This window comes from Haliaeetus albicilla, chromosome W, assembly GCF_947461875.1.
Source record: "Haliaeetus albicilla chromosome W, bHalAlb1.1, whole genome shotgun sequence".
Lineage (NCBI taxonomy): Eukaryota > Metazoa > Chordata > Aves > Accipitriformes > Accipitridae > Haliaeetus > Haliaeetus albicilla.
The window spans coordinates 18,171,454-18,191,932 of NC_091515.1; the positions used below are offsets into that span (position 1 = coordinate 18,171,454).

Consider the following 20,479-nt stretch of genomic DNA (forward strand, 5'->3'; position numbering starts at 1 on the left):
TGCAGGGTTTTTTTTTTTTTCCATGGCTTTTTTTTTTGATGGCTGAGTGCAGCTGAGCAGCCTTGGCTCTAACATCAGACTGTGGAACAGGGGATTAGAGAGGAAATTGCTGCAAAAGAGCCCTGCTGGAACCAACAGTGTAAGGACATGGGAAAACATCCTGTTTCATCTTACCTGGGGAGGAGGGGAGACTGCATGTGGCTGACTGCACAGTGCTGCCTGCAGGCAGGACCACAGAGCAGTTGGGAAGGTGCTAGAGTTGCCTTTGCTGCTTCATGCTGGGGAAGAAGAGGGTGCCAGATGGCAACACAGCCCATCACCTCCAGGCCTGGAAGCACTGCCCTTCCATGCCCACAGCCAGGGCTGAGGATAGAAGGTGTGTAGCTGGGGACAGTGAAGAAGCACTGGCTGAAGTCCTTGCAAGGGAGTCTCCTTTGCAGCTGCCCTGCAACAAACCTAAGGCTCAGGGGGCTGCTGTGCACTGGCACCAACTCTCATCTATTGCCTTTTGCCACTTCCAACTGCTTCTGTACCCTGACACACAAGCAAGGACTGACCTACACCTGGGGGGGGGCAGCAGTGGATTGCTATAACCAAGAAACTAAGTGTGTAAGTATGGCTTTGGAGGAGTTTGTTTTTCAAAGAATAGCTCTTGTGAGGCAGCAGCTCTGACTGTGGGTAAATGAGGTGCTATTGCTGTAAGTCCTGTGGGCTCAGGTGCTGGTGCAGCCCTTGTACAAGCTGGCAGTAAGTCCCCAGCCTGCAGGAACATTTTTTGCTCTCCTTGACATTCAGGGCAGTGGGACAGCAGCTGTCAAAGGGCTTACAGCAGCTGCTGAACTTTGACCATTATCAAAGCTTGAGCTGTGGCAGAGGAATGCCAGTGCAGTTCATGTTGTGCTGCTCATGGGGAGGGCTGGGTGACACACTGACTTCCAAGCCAACTGGGTCCCACAGGCTCTAAGAACAAAAAATGGTTCAAACAGACAGATTTATTTTTTTCTTGTGGGTCTTGAAACAGAAGGGGGAAGTGCAAAAAAGCCCCTCACCTGCTGTGTGGACACATACAGCTTCATATTTACTTACCTCCTTTGCTGTGAGAGACCAGGATGTTCAGGAGGATGAGCCTGGGGCAGGAGCCATCCCTCAGGAGCCCTCACCACTGACCTTCCTCCTGGTGGAGGCCATGGACCTCATGGGCAAAGCAAGGAAGGGCAGTGCTGCAGCTGTGCTCCCTCCTTACCTATCCCAGCTGCTCTACAGGGACTCAGAGCACACCAAAGGCAGAGACATGATGCTTATGGCAGGAGTCAGGGTGCTGTCCAGGATCTCATCCCTTCAGCTGCCTGTGAGGTCTCAGCACAGAGGTGCACTCACCTTTGTCATGGTATTCAGTATCCCCTGCAGACCCATCTGCTGCTCTTACCATCCCAGCAGGAGCAGGTGGAAAGGGACAGGCTGTAAAAGCAAAACTGCTCCCGGAGCCTTTGAAAATGCAGACAAACACCAGAGATACGCTTAGATCTTTATTAGGTGGAGGAAGGGCTAAAAAGAAATGAAACTCCTAAAACATTCACCACACTGGTGCAGGACAAGAAGGACCAGGAGTTGCCTCCAGAGTCTTGTTTTAAAAAAAGTAGGGATGGACAGGTGAAGTTTCCATCTAGTAGCTGTGGCTTTCCTGGGCAGGGTGGCTCAGGGCAAAAAAGAGGTACAAGACATGGCTCATACTTTTATTTAAGAAATCACTAGATAGATGATAGATAGTTTTTTTGCCTCTAATGATGCAAAGGAGGTTCCAGAACCCAGTGAGCCATCTGAAGTCTCTTGCTAGAGAAACAAACACCCCCCCCCAAAACAAAGAAGAAAACCTTTTTTTTTTTTTTAAATTATTCAAAAATTGAAAAATAAAAAGGTGAGGCTGCAGCTCAAGGCCACAGTGACTAAACTGCCCACAAGAGTTCATCTTCCACAGCAGGAGGGAGAGAGGAGACAAAAGAAAGGGGAAAGCCCACAAAGCATTCCCCCCCCCCCCCCAAAGCAACAGCTATATTGGGGGCTGGGGGCAGAAATCAAACCAACAGGACACATCTTGATTCTTTTTTGGGGGGGGCGGGGGGGGGCAATGCCTCCTTATTTGCCTGAATTTAGAAGTGCATTAAATAAATGGGCTGCAGCTCCAAAAAAATGGCACAGTTTGTCTTTGACAGAGTTAAAGCTTAAAAAACCAAGGAAGGATGCCCTGGTGCAGATGGGAAATAATTAGTTTTCCTACAAAGAAAATAAAACAGGCTGCAAGATGCAGAAAACCACATTTAGGCTCTATTACATTTACAAATACATACATAAATATATTACATACAACAGCAACTCAAAGAGGAAGCGGGCGAGTCACACAGAGGATGGCTGGCTGGCTGCAGTTCTCCCGGCACAGATGTTTGGCTGAGCAGTTACTTCTCCTAATAATTTCAGGAATGGGCTTCGGCTTTTTTTCTCTTTTCTTTTGTTTTTTCTCCTCCTCTCCTTTCATTCTCTCCCCCCTCCCCGGTTTCAGATTTAGTTTGTCCAGTATGGAGAAGTGCCATAGGTGGTTTTGGTAGCCTGAGACTTTTGCTGCATGGTGCTGGGTTGGTTGCGTTGGCCGGATCCACCCTAGAAATTGGAAAGGAAGGAGACGTAGGCATCAGCTGCCCTAGCACCTGTGCTCCCAGGAAGACAAGCCTGTCCATGCATCAGCAGAAGAGCTGCCACCCCCAGGGACAGCCCTGACACCTGCCAATGCAGCAATGCTCCCCCCGAATGGATCCGTTTCTGCTCTGCAACATCTCTGCATCTCGCAATCCAGGACAAACAACCACAGAGACACCAAGCAGAAGCATGGGGATGCACCATCCCACTGCCCCCCACCCAAGACAGGTTCAAGCACAAGGAAGGAGAGGAGCAGGACTGGGGACAGCAAAGGAGCTCTCTCAAGGTGAATGGAGGCAGTGCACCAGCCAAGGATGTCAGAGAGAGAAGTAATTTCCTATTTCTGGACTCTAAGGCAGAACACTCTGTTTTTTCAGGGAAACATTTATAGTGAGGAAAGGAAACGCATGGGCTGGTGAAACCAAATCAGAAATTGGAGCTGACATGCAACCTGCAAGGGGAATGCTTGATTTTTTCACCCAGAGTTACAGTACAAGTGCTCACATCCTGCTCTCCTGCTGCAGCCAGGGGACAGCAGCGTCTGCCTTGGCTTCATACCTCACAGCCCATCTCTCCACACCCCACATCAGGATGGCCTCTTCACAGAATCACAGGCTGGCAGGGACATCTTGAGGTATCTTGTCCAATCCCTCTGCTCAAGTAGGGTCACCTAGAGCTGGTTGCCCAGGACCATGTCCAGACAGCTCCAAGGATGGAGACTCTACAACTTCCCTGGGCAACCTGTGCTAGTGCTTGGTCACCATCCCAGTAAAAAAGTGTTTCCTGATGTTCAGACAGAACCTCCTGTTTCAGTTTGTGCCCATTGCCTCTGGTCCTGTCACTGGGCACTACTGAAAAGAGCCTGGCTCCATCCCCTTTATACTCTCCTTTCAGGTATTTATATACATTGATAAGATCCCCCTGAGCCTTCTCTTCTCCAGGCTGAACAGTCCCAGCTCTCTCAGCCTTTCCTCATAGGAGAGATGTCCTGGTCCCTTCATCATCCTTGTGGCCCTTCGTTGGACTCTCCAATACATCCATGTCTCTCTTGTACTGGGGAGCCCAGAACTGGACACAGGACTCCAGGTGTGGCCTTACCAGTGCTGAGCAGAGGGGAAGGATCTCCCTTGACCTGCTGGTGGTACTTTGCATAATGCAGCCCAGGATCCCGTTGGCCTTCTTTGTGGCAAGGGCACATTGTTGGCTCATGGTCAACTTCGTGTCTACCAGGACCCCCAGGGCCTTTTCTGAAAAGCTGCTTTGGCCCCCAGCATATACTAGTGCATGGGGTTGTTCCTCCCCAGGGGCAGGACTTTGCACTTCCCCTTGCTGAACTTCATGAGGTTCCCTCCCCAGCTGGTCAACAGCATCAAGTCTGTCAGTCTGCAATCATTGTCAAGGCCCTTTCCCAATGAGCAAAGCAAAAGCCCCCAAGACCCTGCTGGGATGCGGGTGGGAGCAATCTGCCCTCAGGCACTCTGTAGATGTGAAAGGGGCCGACTTACCTGCCCATCTTGCTGAAGATGGTGATGCAGCATCTGGGAATGAGGCTGCTGATGGGCAGGCAGGATATGGAGAAATGGGGCCGGAGCATAACCCGGGGCAGCACCAGGGTTCAGGGGCCCAGTCGATCCAAGAGCAGAGGGCAGGCTGAAAGGAGGCGGTGTGCCAGCATGGAATCCCTGCTTGTCAAACGTCTGCACAGGAGGTGAAGGGGACAGTGTCAGACTGTTGTGAGCAGCCCCACAGTGACCAGACAAGAACAAGAGTGGCCCAGACATACATCACCTGAACCTTTCACCAACCCCATGAGCAAGCCAAGTCACATCAAATACCTGCAAGCACTTCAGCAGATGAGTTTCAGCTCCTGTTCTCACCCATACTTCTGCACTAATGCCTCCAACATTTTATTTTATTTTTATTTCCACAGCTACTGTGCTCCTTTTTTCCCTGATCTCTTTTTACTCAGTGAGACATGGGACGGCAGCAGCTGCCTGAAATCAGTCCTTCACACATTGCGGGGGCTCAGCCTGGAATTACTCAACCTACCCAGGGAGGCCCAACAAAAACACAAGAAGAACTTGCAATAAGATTTTCCTCCCCCTGGCCAAAGCTCGACCTGGCCTCTCGACTCACCTGCTTTGGGGCCTATTTTGACTAAAAACATTAGTGCCATCACACTTCATTTGCACTCAGGACACAGCACACGTGGGACAGCATGTGGCAGTGTAGAGCACTGCACCTATGCCAGCAGCTGCTGTCAGGAGCTGACATGGCAGAAGCAGTGGGATAGAGAGCAAGACTCCTCTCCAACAGCAAACAAACAGAGCCAATGTAAGAAATGCCACAGCATGCTGACCCTGAGACCAACTGGCCTGGGAATGGCCCTAGCCACCAGTGCTCTGCAGGGAGAGCCATCAGCCTGGCCTCAGGCCATGGGGGAGGAGGGTCCAGCATTACTCACCTGAGTCTTGTTATAGACTGAGCCACTGATATCAGGCACACCTGTGTTACTTGAGGTCACAGAAACACCTAGAAAACAAACAAAAAGAAAAAGCCACCAAAAATGAGAGTCAACCACCACCCAGCACGAGCCCTGTGCTTTGCTTCCAGCACGTCCGGTGACCTCAGTGGATGCACCTTTGTCCACAGCTGCTGCACTACATGCCCTGCTGCTGCTGCTGCCGCCAGCCAGCCTGGCAGGGTTCTCCATGCTGTCAGACCCACAGCATCCCACATGGGAACAGAAGGGCTTGGTTCCTCACTCCGACTGCAAAGCAGGAAACCAGCCTACTGGCATAAATCACCCACATCCCCAACCCAGGGGTTACCACTTGGATTCAAATGCACTTCACCAGGCAGCAGCTAGCTGCACTGAATGCTCATGCTCATTTAAGCTCACAAAAAGCCAGCTTTCCCCTAGGATTAGGGATGCATTTGGCTCTACTGCAGCATTCAAGAACTTTCTAGTAGTGCACTGAGTGATGAGACTCAGTATCTGCTACACATTTGAGCCCTTGTCCTTTTACATCCTGCAGAAGGGTGAGATCTGCAATGCTCCTCTGCCCTGAGAGAATTAATATGACTGATTCAGGCTGGCTTCCACCAGGACCAGCTGGTGCCACAACAGGCTCAGAAACACTCACCAGCGAGGTGACTCTCAAACCAGCCACTTATTCAGAGTCTTATAAAGACTGGCTATAATCATTTCACTTGGATCAGAATAAAACCAGCAGTTCCTCTGGCCAGTGAATCAGAGGACTAGACTCAGAGGGTGTGCACTGCTCTAAGGTTGTACCCTTCCTAGGACATTGCTCTTTTTTGTATTGCTCCTCCACAGAGGAGAGCTTGATCAGCTCTTGGCTGAAGACAGTCCAGTTGGTGTTTCAAATGCACAGCAAATGCTTGGCATTTGCTTAAGCCCAAGGATGAACTAGTTAATGCTAAGCAAATCAGTATACATTTCTCAGGTCTAACCAGCATGTGCAGAATAAAGCTTTCATATAAGCTGTATAAATTCTTCAGCCTTTACAGTCACAAAGGAAACATTTCCAGGCATGAAACAATGTGATGAGTTACAAGGTGTACGGACAGCAGCTGAAACAACAGTCCAGAGATGTGTGAACTGCCCTGCTTGCCCCTAACACACGGCTATCTCAGGTGCCTACCAAGAAACTAAAAATCTAGTCTTCATTTGGCAGAGGACCATTTCAGCAGCAGCATCCAACTGCTTAGGCTTCAAAAACAGCACTGCTGCAGGACCACTATATTCTTCAGCAAAGAAAACTTTGGCAGAGGAAACAGCTCACCATTTCTCCCATGTATAATTGTGGACAAAGCTGAAGACAAGGGGGGTCAAAAGAATCTCAGTAGACATAATAAAGGGGGGTGAAAGATGATGTTTAGTGCCTACATTGTTGAAATTAGCTGAGGTAGAGACAGTCCTTGATAAGAAGCAGGAGCAGGCCCCAAGAGCCAGCTAAGACTGGTCTTGCGGCTTGGGTGAATACCAAGAAATCACTGAGCCTGCGCAAGGAAAAAGGTTACTAGCGGTGACGAAGAGGAGTCATCTATCTTCATCTCTGCGACCACCAGACGACCACCATAAAGAGGCCCTGCGCAGGCGCAGTTGGGAGGAGACTATGGAAATGACCTCTCGGAGCTAATTTTAATATGAAGCGGGGATAGGTCATGCATATATATAGGCGTATTGTGAATATGTAATACCTGACTGTATAAACTTGAGGCGAACTGCTGAGTCGGGCGCGCACGACTTTGGTGGGACTACCCCCCGTGCCGCCCAGCGCTGAATGAACATACCTACTTTACAATCTCACTGATTGTGGAGTCTGTTTTCCGCACGTCAGTTTTGGCGAGCCAGGCAGGAGACTCTCTGCTCGGCTGCGGGACCGACTGTGGAGCGGACGCCCCTTGGCGCGCCCCGAGCACTTTCCTCAGAGGAGCCTCCGCTGCCAGCCGCTCACCGCGGGAGCAGACAACAACCTCCTGAAGCCGCGGACCAAACGGTATGTTTTACAAGGGGAGCCTGTAAAAGTACGGGCTGGGGCAGCTGGTAAATCACACAGAGACGTCTGGCGTGCAGCGTAGTCCCCGTATGGGAGGAGGGTACCCTGTATGGGGGGATTTGCTGACCGATAGAGCGGCCGCTAGCGATCTTGGGGGTAGATCGAGCAAATCTGGGGTGACTGCTGCATCCCAGTATCGGGAGCCAGGACGGACCTGTCGATGACTGGTATATAAGAGGCAGGAGAAGGGTAAGCGCACCCCCTCGCAATTGCGCTTGGTTTATTTTTGCAGCTGCTGAAGGTTGTCAACTGGAGCGATGCTTGTATGATGTGAATGTTTGGAAATTTATGTTAAAGATTTTGTGTGGGTGTGTGGAAATGATATGTTGAAATTTATAGGTGTATGTATGTTTGTTAATGTGTGAATGTCTTTACGTATTAATAGGGGTGATTCCTTGCTTTGTATGTGGGCTTACAACTGGACTATATAATAATTAGCATCCGGCTTGGGTTTTGTTGAAGTGTAAATCTTGTGGGAGAAGCTGGTAGAGTGTTTTCTCCAAATTCCACACTTTTATGATTGGGAAAGAGCTCACTAAGAATCCAAAATACTGAGATTGGTGTGTAAAGGAAAATTTAATTCCAGAAATTTGGGACGTGTGGGAGGAAAACTGGGGAAGACTGTAAAAGAAGTGTAAGAAACAATTTGCATGGAAGCTTATTAAAAGGAGAAGCTAAGATCAAACTTAAGAATCATTAGGAGGAGTTATAAAATGGGAAACAATCAAGGAGGAATATCGAGGAAAAGTCCTCTGGGTTGTGTAATTGCCCACTGGAAAGATATTGTTGGGACCGGAGGTATGGAAAGTAAAAAGAACCTTATTAAATACTGCAATTAATGGTGGCCGTTGTATAAGTTAGAAAGTGATGTTAAGTAGCCACTTAATGGATCACTAGATTATAATACTCTATTACAACTAATGTTGTTTTTAAGGACAGAAGGAAAATGGGATGAGGTTTCGTATGCAGACATGTTTTTCACCCTCCGAAATCATCCGGAGTGGCAAAGGGACTGTGGAATGGTACCCCCACAGGACCCCATGGTGCTTGCACTTGAGCGAGAGAACAACAAGGAGCTTAGAGGTAAACTGAGGTGGTGTTGTTCGGCATGTAGTATTGGACAAAGATGTACAAAGACAAGTAAAATCCATCAGGTACCAGAACAAGATCTAACTGATTTGTTTAAGCCTCCCCCTCGACCACAGGAAGAGGATGCAGACTCGGATAGAACTCCGACCCCCCCGAGCAGTCCTGTATCTTCCCGTACTAGGAAGAAAATTACCTCAACAGCTTTACAAGTACCTCTCCGAGAGGCGGTGGGGCCAGAGGGTGGGACGATGCTAATCAAAGTACCCTTTTCTACTGCTGACCTAGGGGAATGGAAAAAGGTTGCAAAAGATTATAGGAGAGATCCGATAACTGTAGCTAAGCATTTCCAATTTATTGTGAAACAGCATAACCCTGGTTGGAAGGATATACAGTTATTATTGGAATATATGACTGAGACAGAGAAACAGCTGATTTTAAAAACAGCAGGAAACCTTGCTGAAGATCATTATAAGATTACAGGAGGGGACATTAAGGAATATTTCCCTCTCCAAGACCCAAAGTGGGATGCTAATAGATCTGCACATATGGAAAGATTGCAGGGGTATCAGGAGTGGATTATAAAAGGAATGGAGAGAGCAATCCCCAAAACTATAAATTGGTCAGCTTTATATGCAGTTAAAGAGTCCTTCCGAGTCTCCATCCGAATTCCTGGATCGACTGAGGGATGTAATGCGCCGCAACACACCGCTGGATCCTGGGTCAGAGGTAGGAATACAACAATTAGTCTCCCTGTTTTTGGGTCAGTCTACAGGGGATATAAGGCACAAACTTCAGAAATTACGCCCTACAGAGAGTAGGAATTTAGAAATATTGTTGGATGAAGCATGGAGGGTATTTAGTAACAGAGAAGAAGGATATAGGCAAGGGCAAAGGAAATTAATGGCTGTTATTCAGGAAGAAAGAGGAAGAGGGCCTAGACGAGACTTGTCCCGACTGGGCAAGGATCAATGTGCTTTGTGTAAGAAATTCGGTCATTGGAAAAGGGAATGCCCAAGGAACAAGGAGGATGAGAGGGCTCAAACAGGAAGAACGGTAGCCCCTGTGAAGGGAGACTGACGGGAACCTGGGGAATCTACCCTAGCAGATCCACTGGTTATAATTAAGCTAGGGAAAACACAACAAGAGGTAGAATTTTTGGTAGATACAGGAGCAACATACTCGGTTTTGAATCAGGCTTTGATGCCCCTGGGAAATGATTATGTCATGGTGAAAGGAGCAACTGGCCAAAGTGAAAAGGCATGTTTTTGTAAACCTTTAGAATATAAATTAGGAAAACAGTGGGGCATTCATAAACTTTTATATATGCCCAACTCCCCAAAGCCACTTCTGGGAAGGGACTTGTTGGAACAATTGGGAGCAAAAATTGTATTCAAAAAGGGAGAAATTACTCTGGAGGTAAAAGATCAGCAATATATTCAAATATTGAGCCTAACCTTAACCAGTCTCCCCCTAGAAGGAAATATTAATGAGGACATCTTAAACCAAGTGTACCTGGGGGTATGGGCTACCGATGCACCTGGAAGAGCGAAAAGTGCTCCACCTGTTGAAGTTAGGATCAAGGAAGGCCAAAAGCCAGTAAGAATTAAAAAATATCCCCTAAAGAAGGAAGACAGAGAAGGAATCCGGCCGGTGATAGAAAAATTTTTGCAGTTGGGGTTACTAAATGAGTGTGAGTCTGAATTCAATACCCCTATATTACCTGTTCGGAAGCCCGATGGGTCATATCGGGTGGTCCAAGACTTACGGGCAGTGAATAAGATAACTGAAGATCTTTACCCAGCAGTGGCGAACCCATATACCCTGTTGACCATATTAACACCTGAATTGACTTGGTTTACTGTTTTAGATTTGAAGGATGCTTTCTTTTGCCTCCCTCTCCATGAAGCCAGCCAAAAATTATTTGCATTTGAATGGGAAAACCCCAAGAGTGGTCGAAAGACCCAGCTCACTTGGACGGTGTTGCCACAAGGATTTAAGAATAGTCCTACCATTTTTGGCAATCAGCTTGCGAAAGACTTAGAATCCTGGGAAGCCCTGTCTGAGGAGGGGAAGCTGTTGCAGTATGTGGATGATATCCTGATCGCCACTAAAACAGAGAAAGATTGTATGACATGGACGGGGAGTCTGTTGAATTTCCTGGGACTCCAGGGGTACCGGGTATCCAAGAAAAAGGCACAGGTAGTGCAACGCAAAGTGAATTATTTGGGCTATGAAATTAGTGTGGGACAAAGAACTTTGGGACAGGCCCGTAAAGAGGCAATATGTCAAACTCGTAGACCTCAGACAGTAAAAGAGTTATGGACTTTTCTGGGAATGACAGGGTGGTGCCGATTGTGGATCTATAATTATGGATTGCTTGTTAAACCACTGTATGCATTGACAGCCACTGAGCAGAAACACCTTGAGTGGAATAAGGAGACCGAACGAGCCTTTGAGCTACTGAAAAAGGCTTTGATGTCGGCCCCGGCCTTAGGACTCCCAGATGTGAGTAAGCCGTTTCTTCTTTACTCCCACGAGAAGCAGGGCATTGCCCTGGGAATATTAGCACAAAACCTGGGCCCATATCGACGGGCAGTTGCCTACCTCTCTAAGCAGTTAGACACGACTGCAAAAGGTTGGCCTGGATGCCTGTGGGCGGTTGCGGCCGTGATACTGAATATACAGGAAGCCCGAAAGTTTACTCTGGGCCAGAAAATGACTGTTCTGGTGTCTCACACAGTATCAGCAGTACTGGAAGCAAAAGGTGGACACTGGCTCTCTCCACAAAGATTCCTGAGATATCAAGCTATATTGGTAGAGCAGGATGACGTGGAGATTATAGTCACTAACATTGTCAACCCAGCTTCTTTTCTCAGCGGGAACACAGGAGAACCGGTACATCATGACTGTTTGGAAACCATCGAAGCAACATAGGCCAGTCGCCCAGACCTGAAAGACAGCCCCATGGAAAACGGAGAAACTTGGTTCACAGACGGAAGCAGTTACGTCCTAAATGGTAATAGACATGCGGGATATGCCGTCACCACCAGCCAAGAGGTAATAGAATCAGGGGCTTTGCCCATGAACACCTCCGCACAGAAGGCAGAAATAATCGCTCTAACCCGCGCCCTGGAATTGGCCCAGGGCAAAGTTGTGAACATTTATACAGACTCAAAATATGCCTTTGGAGTTGTACACGCACATGGAGCAATTTGGAAGGAGAGAGGACTATTGAGTTCTCAAGGGAAAAATATCAAACACGCAGAAGAAATTCTGAAGTTACTGGAAGCTGTCCAGCTCCCTAAGAAAGTAGCAATTATGCATATTAAGGCATACCAGAAAGTGAGCTCAAATTTGGAAAAAGGGAATGAGCTGGTGGACAGAGAGGCAAAACAAGTGGCCAAAACAAAGGTAAAAACAGAAGGGGCCTTAATTCCTGATAGACAGATTTCCCTAGAAGGTAAGCCAGAATACACTAAGGAAGAACAAAAGCTCATTAGAGATTTAGAAGGGTCATATAATGAAGAGGGGTGGGCTCATACCCCAGAGGGAAAGCTAATCGTTCCCTCTTGCTTATTATGGCATTTGATATGGGAGGAACATAGGAAAAGACATTGGGGAACAGAAGCGCTGTATAATCATTTGATAAGAGAAATTGTGGCTAGAAATTTATACACCACGGTGAGACAGGTGACACAACAGTGTGATCTTTGCCTCCAGACTAATCCTAAGAACACCCCCAAGCGGGAAATGAGCCAGATTGGAAAAGGCAATGGGCCTGGACAACAATGGCAAATTGATTTTACAGAACTTCCAAGAAAAGGGGGGTATCGATATTTATTGGTATTAACTGATACCTTTTCAGGTTGGCCAGAAGCATTCCCAACAAGAACGGCTAAAGCTCGGGAGGTAACTAAAATACTGGTACAAGAGATAATACCACGTTTTGGGGTTCCAGCAACCATATCCTCTGACAGAGGACCACATTTTGTCTCAAAAATAGTACAACAAATTAGCCGCCACTTGGGTAAAGATTGGCAGCTTCATACTCCATATCACCCCCAGTCGAGTGGTCAAGTGGAAAAAATGAACCACTTAATCAAACAGCAAATTGTGAAATTAGGACAAGAAGCAAATCTGACATGGCCTCAGTCTCTCCTAGCCCTTCTGCGTACCAAGGGCGAAAGAAGGACTGAGCCCCTTTGAAATTCTGTATGGACAACCCTATGGGATACAGAGAGGGGTGTCTGTACAAGCGGGGGATGAAATTATGACTTCTTACATGGTGGCATTAGGTAAGCAACTTAATAAAATCAGGAAGCATGTGGTAGGGACTCGAGGGAGAGGTTTGGATGGGCCTGTGCATAATATACAACCAGGAGATTATGTGTATATAAAGTCTCTTACAGAAAAAACTCTGGAGCCGCAGTGGGAAGGACCATTTCAAGTACTACTTACCTCCTTCACCGCGATTAAGATCAAGGAACAGAACGCCTGGATCCATCACCCTAGGGTGAAGAACGCACCCAAAGGACAATGGACTTCACAGGAAAAAGGACCTTTGAAGCTCAAACTTGTGAGACATTGATTGTTATGTTCCTGAGTTGGACCTTGTCCAAGGAGCAAGCTTGAGATCTAAATACTTATTTACAAATACTTTGAGAGGATGCTAGATAGAGAAATAATGTATTAGAAGTATTAGGATTAAATATAGTAAAAGAATTTACTATTTTCTAGAAAAGGGGGGACTGAGACAAGGGGGGTCAAAAGAATCTCAGTAGACATAATAAAGGGGGGTGAAAGATGATGTTTAGTGCCTACATTGTTGAAATTAGCTGAGGTAGAGACAGTCCTTGATAAGAAGAGCTGGTCCCAAGAACCAGCCAATGAGGTAAAGACAGTCCTTGATAAGAAGCAGGAGCAGGCCCCAAGAGCCAGCTAAGACTGGTCTTGCGGCTTGGGTGAATACCAAGAAATCACTGAGCCTGCGCAAGGAAAAAGGTTACTAGCGGTGACGAAGAGGAGTCATCTATCCTCATCTCTGCGACCACCAGACGACCACCATAAAGAGGCCCTGCGCAGGCGCAGTTGGGAGGGGACTATGGAAATGACCTCTCGGAGCTAATTTTAATATGAAGCGGGGATAGGTCATGCATATATATAGGCGTATTGTGAATATGTAATACCTGACTGTATAAACTTGAGGCGAACTGCTGAGTCGGGTGCGCACGACTTTGGTGGGACTACCCCCCGTGCCGCCCAGCGCTGAATGAACATACCTACTTTACAATCTCACTGATTGTGGAGTCTGTTTTCCGCACATCAAAGCTGCGCATCAGCCACACAAATCCTTATGCAAAGTTCAGCCAAGAGGCTTAGAAGGAACACTTGGGCCATTAAAAAAGCATTTTGTATATGGGAGATGGAGAAACAGCTTGGATCGTGACCCTGTTTAGAGCTGGCTGCTGGGTTGACTGTGTTTGCCCTACCAAATCCCACTCAAGAGCAACCTCAAGTCTCATGTGTTACCTTTCCCAGGTCCAGTGCCAGCAGATTTTTGTGCTTGAGATGACCCACTGTAGCCTCCTTTGCTGTAATCTCCAGCTGCCGTTCCCTGCGTCAAGTCATCATAGCCTGCTGGTGTGTACAAGACAAGGTGTTACAGTGTGCAAGCAGCTCTGCAGACGCTCACGTGAAAAGCACAGTGGTAAGCATACCTGCTCCATAGCCATGCTGCCCATAGCCACTCGCTTGCTGGAAAGGAGTTGATGCGGTGTTCAGGTTGACTCCATGCTGTTTAGCAGATGCTGGAGGTACCTGGACAAAGGAAGGGAATAAAAGGCGCTGTTAACTGGGGAATGGCACGCAAAACACAAGCTCTCTCTGCCATCTAGTGGGGAAGGCACCTCCACCTCACATGGGAAATTTAATCTGGAGTTGGGAGCACTGGGATGGCATGGGACATGGCACTCACACTTCCAGCAGTAACTTGCTGTAGTGGATTTATGCAAGCCCCAAGTTTTCTGCTAGAGCCGCCCCTCTGATTGCAGTGCAACCCTGTCTCAGAACAGGCTGCGTATTTCTTTCATACACTGACTGTAAACATCAAATTCTCACTCACAAACCCAAGAAGGAGCAACCACAGTGCTCTCCCTCCAGAATCAAATGAAACACCAACTCCTGCCTGAGGCTGTTTCATAAAACACAGTCCTACAGGGCCCTAAAATAGACTCATCTACCCTTCTGCCTGGAGCATCACCTCTTCCCAAATAACATTCTCCCTCCTGAGACTACCAGCCCTGCTCTCTGACTTAATGGGGTCTCTTCCATCCTTGAAAGGATTTCCTAGGCACTCTTAGCTTGCTGACTCAGCTTTGGGTCTCCCTTTGACTCTCCAGAGGCTGCTACAGGCTTTCAGGAACACTGAGTCCACGAGCTGTAGCTGTCTGCTATTTACAGTAACCTGCACAGGAGTCCATGAGTTCTGGCCTTTTAAATTTCCTGTTTTCTTGGGGAAGAGACTGCAGCTATTTTCTCATGCTTGCACGTTTTTTGGAGATCCCTTGCAGACTGGGGAACATGACTCTACTCCGCTGTCATGAGACCCCACCTGGAGTACCATAACCAGTTCTGGGGCCCCCAGCACAAGAAAGACATGGACCTGTGTTGTGGTTTAAGCCGCTTGCTCACTCCTCCCAGTGGGATGGGGAGGAGAATCAGGAAAAAAAAAAGTAAAACTCGTGGGTTGAGATAAGAATGATTTAATAACTAAAGTAAAATAAAATTTAATACTAACAATAATAAAATATAATAATAATTCTAATGAAAAGGAATATAATAAAAAAACAAAAACCCAAGTGATGTGCAATGCAATTGCTCACCACCCGTTGACCGATGCCCGAGCAGCGATCCGTGCCTCCCAGCCAACTCCCCCCAGTTTATATACCGAGTATGATGTTCTGTGGTATGGAATATCCCTTTGGCTAGTTTGGGTCAGCTGTCCTGGCTATGCTCCCTCCCAGCTGCTTGTACATCTCGCTTGCAGAGCATGGGAAACTGAAAAATCCTTGACTTAGGATAAGCGTTACTTAGCAACAACTAAAACATCAGTGTGTTATCAACATTATTCTCACACTAAATCCAAAGCACACTGTACCAGCTACTAAGAAGAAAATTAACTCTATCCCAGCCGAAATCAGGACAACCTGTTAGAGCCGGTCCAGAGGAGGGCCATGAAAATGATCAGAGGGCTGGAACACCTCTCCTATGAAGAAAGGCTGAGAGAGTTGGGGTTGTTCAGCCTGGAGAAGAGAAGGCTCCAGGGAGGCCTTATTGCAGCCTTTCAGTACTTAAAGGGGGCTTATAAGAAAGACAAAGAGATACTTTTTACCAGGGCCTGTAGTGACAGGACAAGGGACGAGTTTTAAACTGAAAGAGGGTAGATTTAGATTGGACACAAGGAAGAAATTTTTTTACAATGAGGGTGGTGAGACACTGGAACAGGTTGTCCAGAGAAGCTGTGGGTGCCCCATCATTGCAAGTGTCCAAGGCCAGGTTGGATGGGGCTTTGAGCAGCCTGATCTAGTGAAAGATGTCCCTGCCCATGACAGGGGGGTTGGACTAGATGATCTTTAAAGGTCCCTTCCAACCCAAACCATCCTGTGATTCAAAGATGTAGAAGGTTTGGGCTGAAGAGAGCAAAACTAGTGAGGCATGAAGGGAGGGTTACAGTTTAGGTTGTCACACTTACAAACATGGTTGGCCCATACTGGAACGCACTGGGTACGCCAGGCACACCAGCGTAATAAGGTAACCCAGTGTAGCTGTACCCCGGGGGCAGGGTCGGGTTGAGGAAGGGCTGCTGAGTTGTATGGTGAGTCTGCGTCTGGTTCTGCTGCGGCTGGGCAAGTGTGGTAGCAGGAGCAGGGGAGGCAGAATCCCCACGGCCAAATTTTGTTACGTCACCTGCAAAAGAAAGAACTGATCAGAAAAGCTATCAAAGCCACTCCAAAAGCAGAGGATTCAAAGGATTCAAATCCTCTGAATACAAGTAGACAACTACAGAAGAGAGCACATCCTACACTTGAAAGGCTGCAGTTGTTCATGGGAAGAACTCTCCCGGTCTCTTCCTGATGACCACAGGGACATTATCTGTTCATGGCACAGAACTCTGTGCCATGGCTAATCCATTGATAAAATGGAGATACCAATACTTACCTATCTCACATGGTCTGAGCAGATTCATTACTATCAGATCATTGCAATAAAACATGCTAAAAGCAGAAGTATGGTAAATAGCCAAAGAGCAAATGGTTGTTGGGTTAAAGTGTGACTCTCCTGGAGGTTAAACTGATTAGCTAAGCTTCATGGGCTGAAAGCAAGTTAGGATTTACAGGCAGTGATGGGCATATTTTTGTCAATGTCTGTTTATTTGTCAAGCAAGATGTCCGGTTCCTCACACCACCAAAGTTCTGGAGGCAGTAGCTGAAGGCCAGGAAAGCAAGGCTTGCATTGCGGGCCACCTTATTGAAGAAGTAGGAAGGGAAATTTGGTTATTAACCCAGAAGCAGCCTCCCAAGAGAACTGATTATGCAGCGGAAAAACCCCAAACACTTGCATTTTCTGGCAGCCTACAGAGCAGCATGTACACATGTTTTTAGGGAGGTGACATATGTCAATCACATCTGTCTCATTCCCAACTAGTATTCCTTTATGTTGGTTACCAAAAAGTGTGACAACACTTAATACCAGCATTACAGGAATTATAACACCTATGGCTACAGTTTTAAGGTGTAATCAGATGGCAGTGAAAGAAAACCACTGGCTGAAAATCCTGGATGGCATTAATGTCATCTTTGCACACTGATAACTGAAGAGCAAGTGCAGGAATGAGGAAGGGCTTCTTAGACCACATGCTTTTGGGAATGAAGTTCATTAGATTTGGGGAGGGTGAGGGAGAGTCCGCTAGATGCAGCTCCTGCTGGGAACATACAAGTGCTAAAATAGCAGTAACAAAGTATGAGGAGCTGGTGAGGGGGGTCTATTCCAGTGCCAAAAAAGGAAAGCAAGCCAGTTGAATTTCAAGAAGAATGATTAAGCTATGGAATATTTTTCAAGCACCTGTATGTGCTTGGGAAGGGCACTAGATGACACTGCCATTTACATTCATAACAATTTTGCACTTATTCTCAAAGGCTATCCAACATACTCCCAGAAGTCACATATGAATTACTGACCAAAACCATGAAGGAAAAAAATCCCCAAAAAACAATGTCAGGGTTGAAAGGGAGATGCTCGCTTTTGTTTGACTAGTTTGGACTGATGGGTTTAACTGCTTACAGAAGGGAAAAGCGAGTGCTCTTTCAGCAACGGCAGGATGACCTGCATTTAGAAACCAGCACATCTCACTTATCATCCTCGTCTTTAAATAGCACTCACCTGAGTACGGGTTGTTAGCAAGGCTCCCATCTCTGCCTGTCAAGGTTGCAGGAGCAGGGAATGTAATTCCGTAGTAATCCTTAGAAAGAGACAACATCGTTTATTAATAGTTGAAACCATAACAGAGCTGGACAGATCTTATGAACCCTGTATTATATGCATAAGAAAATTTAAAAAGCAAGAACTAAAGGATGCTTGGGCAGAAGCTGACCTTATCACTTACAGGAGAGCTGGAGATTTACCTGGATCCTCAACTTCAAAACAACCCTATTTTATAGACATTTTTAACATCATATACAAATACTTAATCTCTTAATGGTAAGTTAAAGGCAACAACTAAACACTCCCCCCCCCCCAACTCTCAGCTCTGAGCTGTCATATTCCAGCAAGACTGTGCCTGGAAGAGCAACAGACCATCAGGGGCCAAAGACCTGGGGTCAGGCCAGGACTGTAATCACAACATGGATGTAGTCTAAAGGTTTTACCCTTGTACCATGCCCTGTTTTCTAAAAGTAAAAACATCAGCTAGGAAAACAGCACAAACATTAAAAAAAACTGGAGAAAGAGTTACCACCTGATGACTGGAATATTTATTTAAACTATGTTACAGGAGACCTCAGATCAGTAGTCTCCAAAGTGGGGTGCACAAGACAATCCATTGGGGTGCATGAAGAAAATGTTTTTGGTACCATTAATAAATAAAATTAAATAAAATTAAAAATAGTGTTTGTTTAACCTTTCTCTCATCTTTTTTTTAATTTTTATTTTTGTGTATGTTTTATAACATACGTATTAGTACAGTAGTATATGTATATAATTTATAAAATAAAAACATATTGGGAGTGCTCACAAATTTTTTACTGATGGGGTGTGCAATCAAAAAAGGTGGGAGACCACTGTCTTAGATCATTCTTCTAGGTCCTCTACAGGAAGGTAAGACAGTCCTCATCCTAGAAAGCTCGCACTTCAAGATGACAGGACATACCAGCAAAACCAAAGCAGCATTTTGTCTTCAGTTTGGGAGAAAAAGAGAAAAGTTTGCCCTTCCCTCTCTGGGTGAACTCCACATGTGGGGCTGGTACTCTGCTAAGTGGTTTTCCTCCTAATTCTCATGGTTTACTCCTTACCACCTCCAATCCATCAAGAGTTAATGCTTTAACCACTAACGTATCCATTTCCAGTCTTCAACACTGGAAAAGCATCCTCCTTCTTCATACTTGCCTCCGCAAATCCCCCAGCACCTCAAATGCTTTCTCAGAGTTGACAGCACCTTCCACCTTGCTGCATTTCTGTGCATCACCCCCGTCTCCTACACCCAATCCTCCATCACTGAACATGAAATAATCCAGCAAAGATTTATTATTGCAGGTGCTTTCTGTAACTTGAAACAGTGCCATATTTCATCATCCTTTCCTTCCCAGGCAATTCCACCTCATCAACTCCGGCATGAATCACTTAACAAAACACAACCAAATTCCTATTAAAAGTCTTTGCAGGTTACTCAAAAGCAGCGCTCCCATCTCCTTCTGAGGAAAATGACACAAAAAGCAGATTTGGAGATAAGATCTGAACAGGATTCGGTGGATATGAACTGGAACTGACACACTAGCATTTTCCCCCATATAAAACAGACAAAATATAACCAAATCCACATGAGAAGAGGGTCTAAGGATTGCAATTATTCCCACTGCCCCTCAGGTGGGAGAAAACCACATCAACACTGCATATCCCTATCCCACACACCTGTGCATACACACATTCAAAACAAAAATCATTAGAAAATACAAGTGCAAGCCAGTTATCTGTGCACTTCATGCCCTCCCATAGGAAAACATTGGAAGAGATACTCTGCTCTTCAAACAACACGGGTATTTCCTGACCTACAGAAGGCACACAGTAGAAGGTGCCTAAAGTCAAAACTGAAATATCAGGAATAGACTCAAAAGGTGAGACAGAAAAGGACTGAAAAATGGTAAGTGATCTGACGTAATAGATTTAAGCTCCACCAAGCAGCTCGCTAGGTACCACACACACCAGCTAAGACATTTGTAAGATCTCTACTACACAGGCAGCCTGAAACAGACTAACAGAAAAGATAGCATATCCCAATGTAATAATACACACAAAAATTAAAACAAAACAAACACACACCCCCACCCCCCAAAAAAAACCCCAACACAGTGAGAACTTACAGCATCAACATACACATTAAGAAATTGAGTTAAATTAAAAAAGAACACCCCCCCTCCCCCCCAAAAAACAACCCTCAGGGAAAACCCCCGTTCTCGTTGTATCAGCAGCCGCCAGTACCTCTCGCTGCTGGAAGCTTCCCAGGAAGCAGTGATGACTTGCACTTGGGATTCTGCCCACTTTCACTTTCTAGATGTAAATGGACCAGCATGTCAAAGACAAATATTCCCACCAGCTCCTGCCTCCCATACACCTAATGTTGCCTAATTTCTACAACAAATTCAAAACACAATAAAAAAAACCCCAAAATCTAGAAATCACAATCATTGCATGAATAGTTGATGAAAAATCCTTTGCAACATTTATGCATTTATTTATAAATATCAACACACTGAGGATAAATAACTCGGGGGGGGGGGGGGGCAGGGGGGATGACAGATGACCCCAAAAACATTCTGCAAGATATTTGCAGAGAGGAAAAACTCTTC

General features: G+C 46.3%; 1 protein-coding gene across 10 annotated transcripts in view; it reads right to left on the minus strand.

Moving 5' to 3' along the window:
• Nucleotides 1-1,513: 1,513 nt before the first annotated feature.
• LOC104320491 (ubiquitin-associated protein 2-like) overlaps nucleotides 1,514-20,479 on the minus strand; it is a 204,438-nt gene continuing 185,472 nt past the window's right edge. For 6 of the 10 annotated variants that reach the window (XM_069775292.1, XM_069775293.1, XM_069775289.1 and 3 more), the window contains 7 exons: nucleotides 17,802-17,880; nucleotides 16,114-16,328; nucleotides 14,081-14,180; nucleotides 13,893-13,997; nucleotides 5,153-5,220; nucleotides 4,194-4,385; nucleotides 1,514-2,652 (listed from right to left, as the gene is read on the minus strand). In XM_069775292.1, coding sequence (XP_069631393.1) covers nucleotides 2,557-2,652; nucleotides 4,194-4,385; nucleotides 5,153-5,220; nucleotides 13,893-13,997; nucleotides 14,081-14,180; nucleotides 16,114-16,328; nucleotides 17,802-17,880 — 855 coding nt within the window. In that variant the 3' untranslated portion in view covers nucleotides 1,514-2,556. Of the gene's footprint in view, nucleotides 2,653-4,193; nucleotides 4,386-5,152; nucleotides 5,221-13,892; nucleotides 14,001-14,080; nucleotides 14,181-16,113; nucleotides 16,329-17,801; nucleotides 17,881-20,479 lie in introns of all 10 variants that reach the window. The other 4 variants (XM_069775291.1, XM_069775290.1, XM_069775286.1 and 1 more) reach the window with 1 other exon arrangement.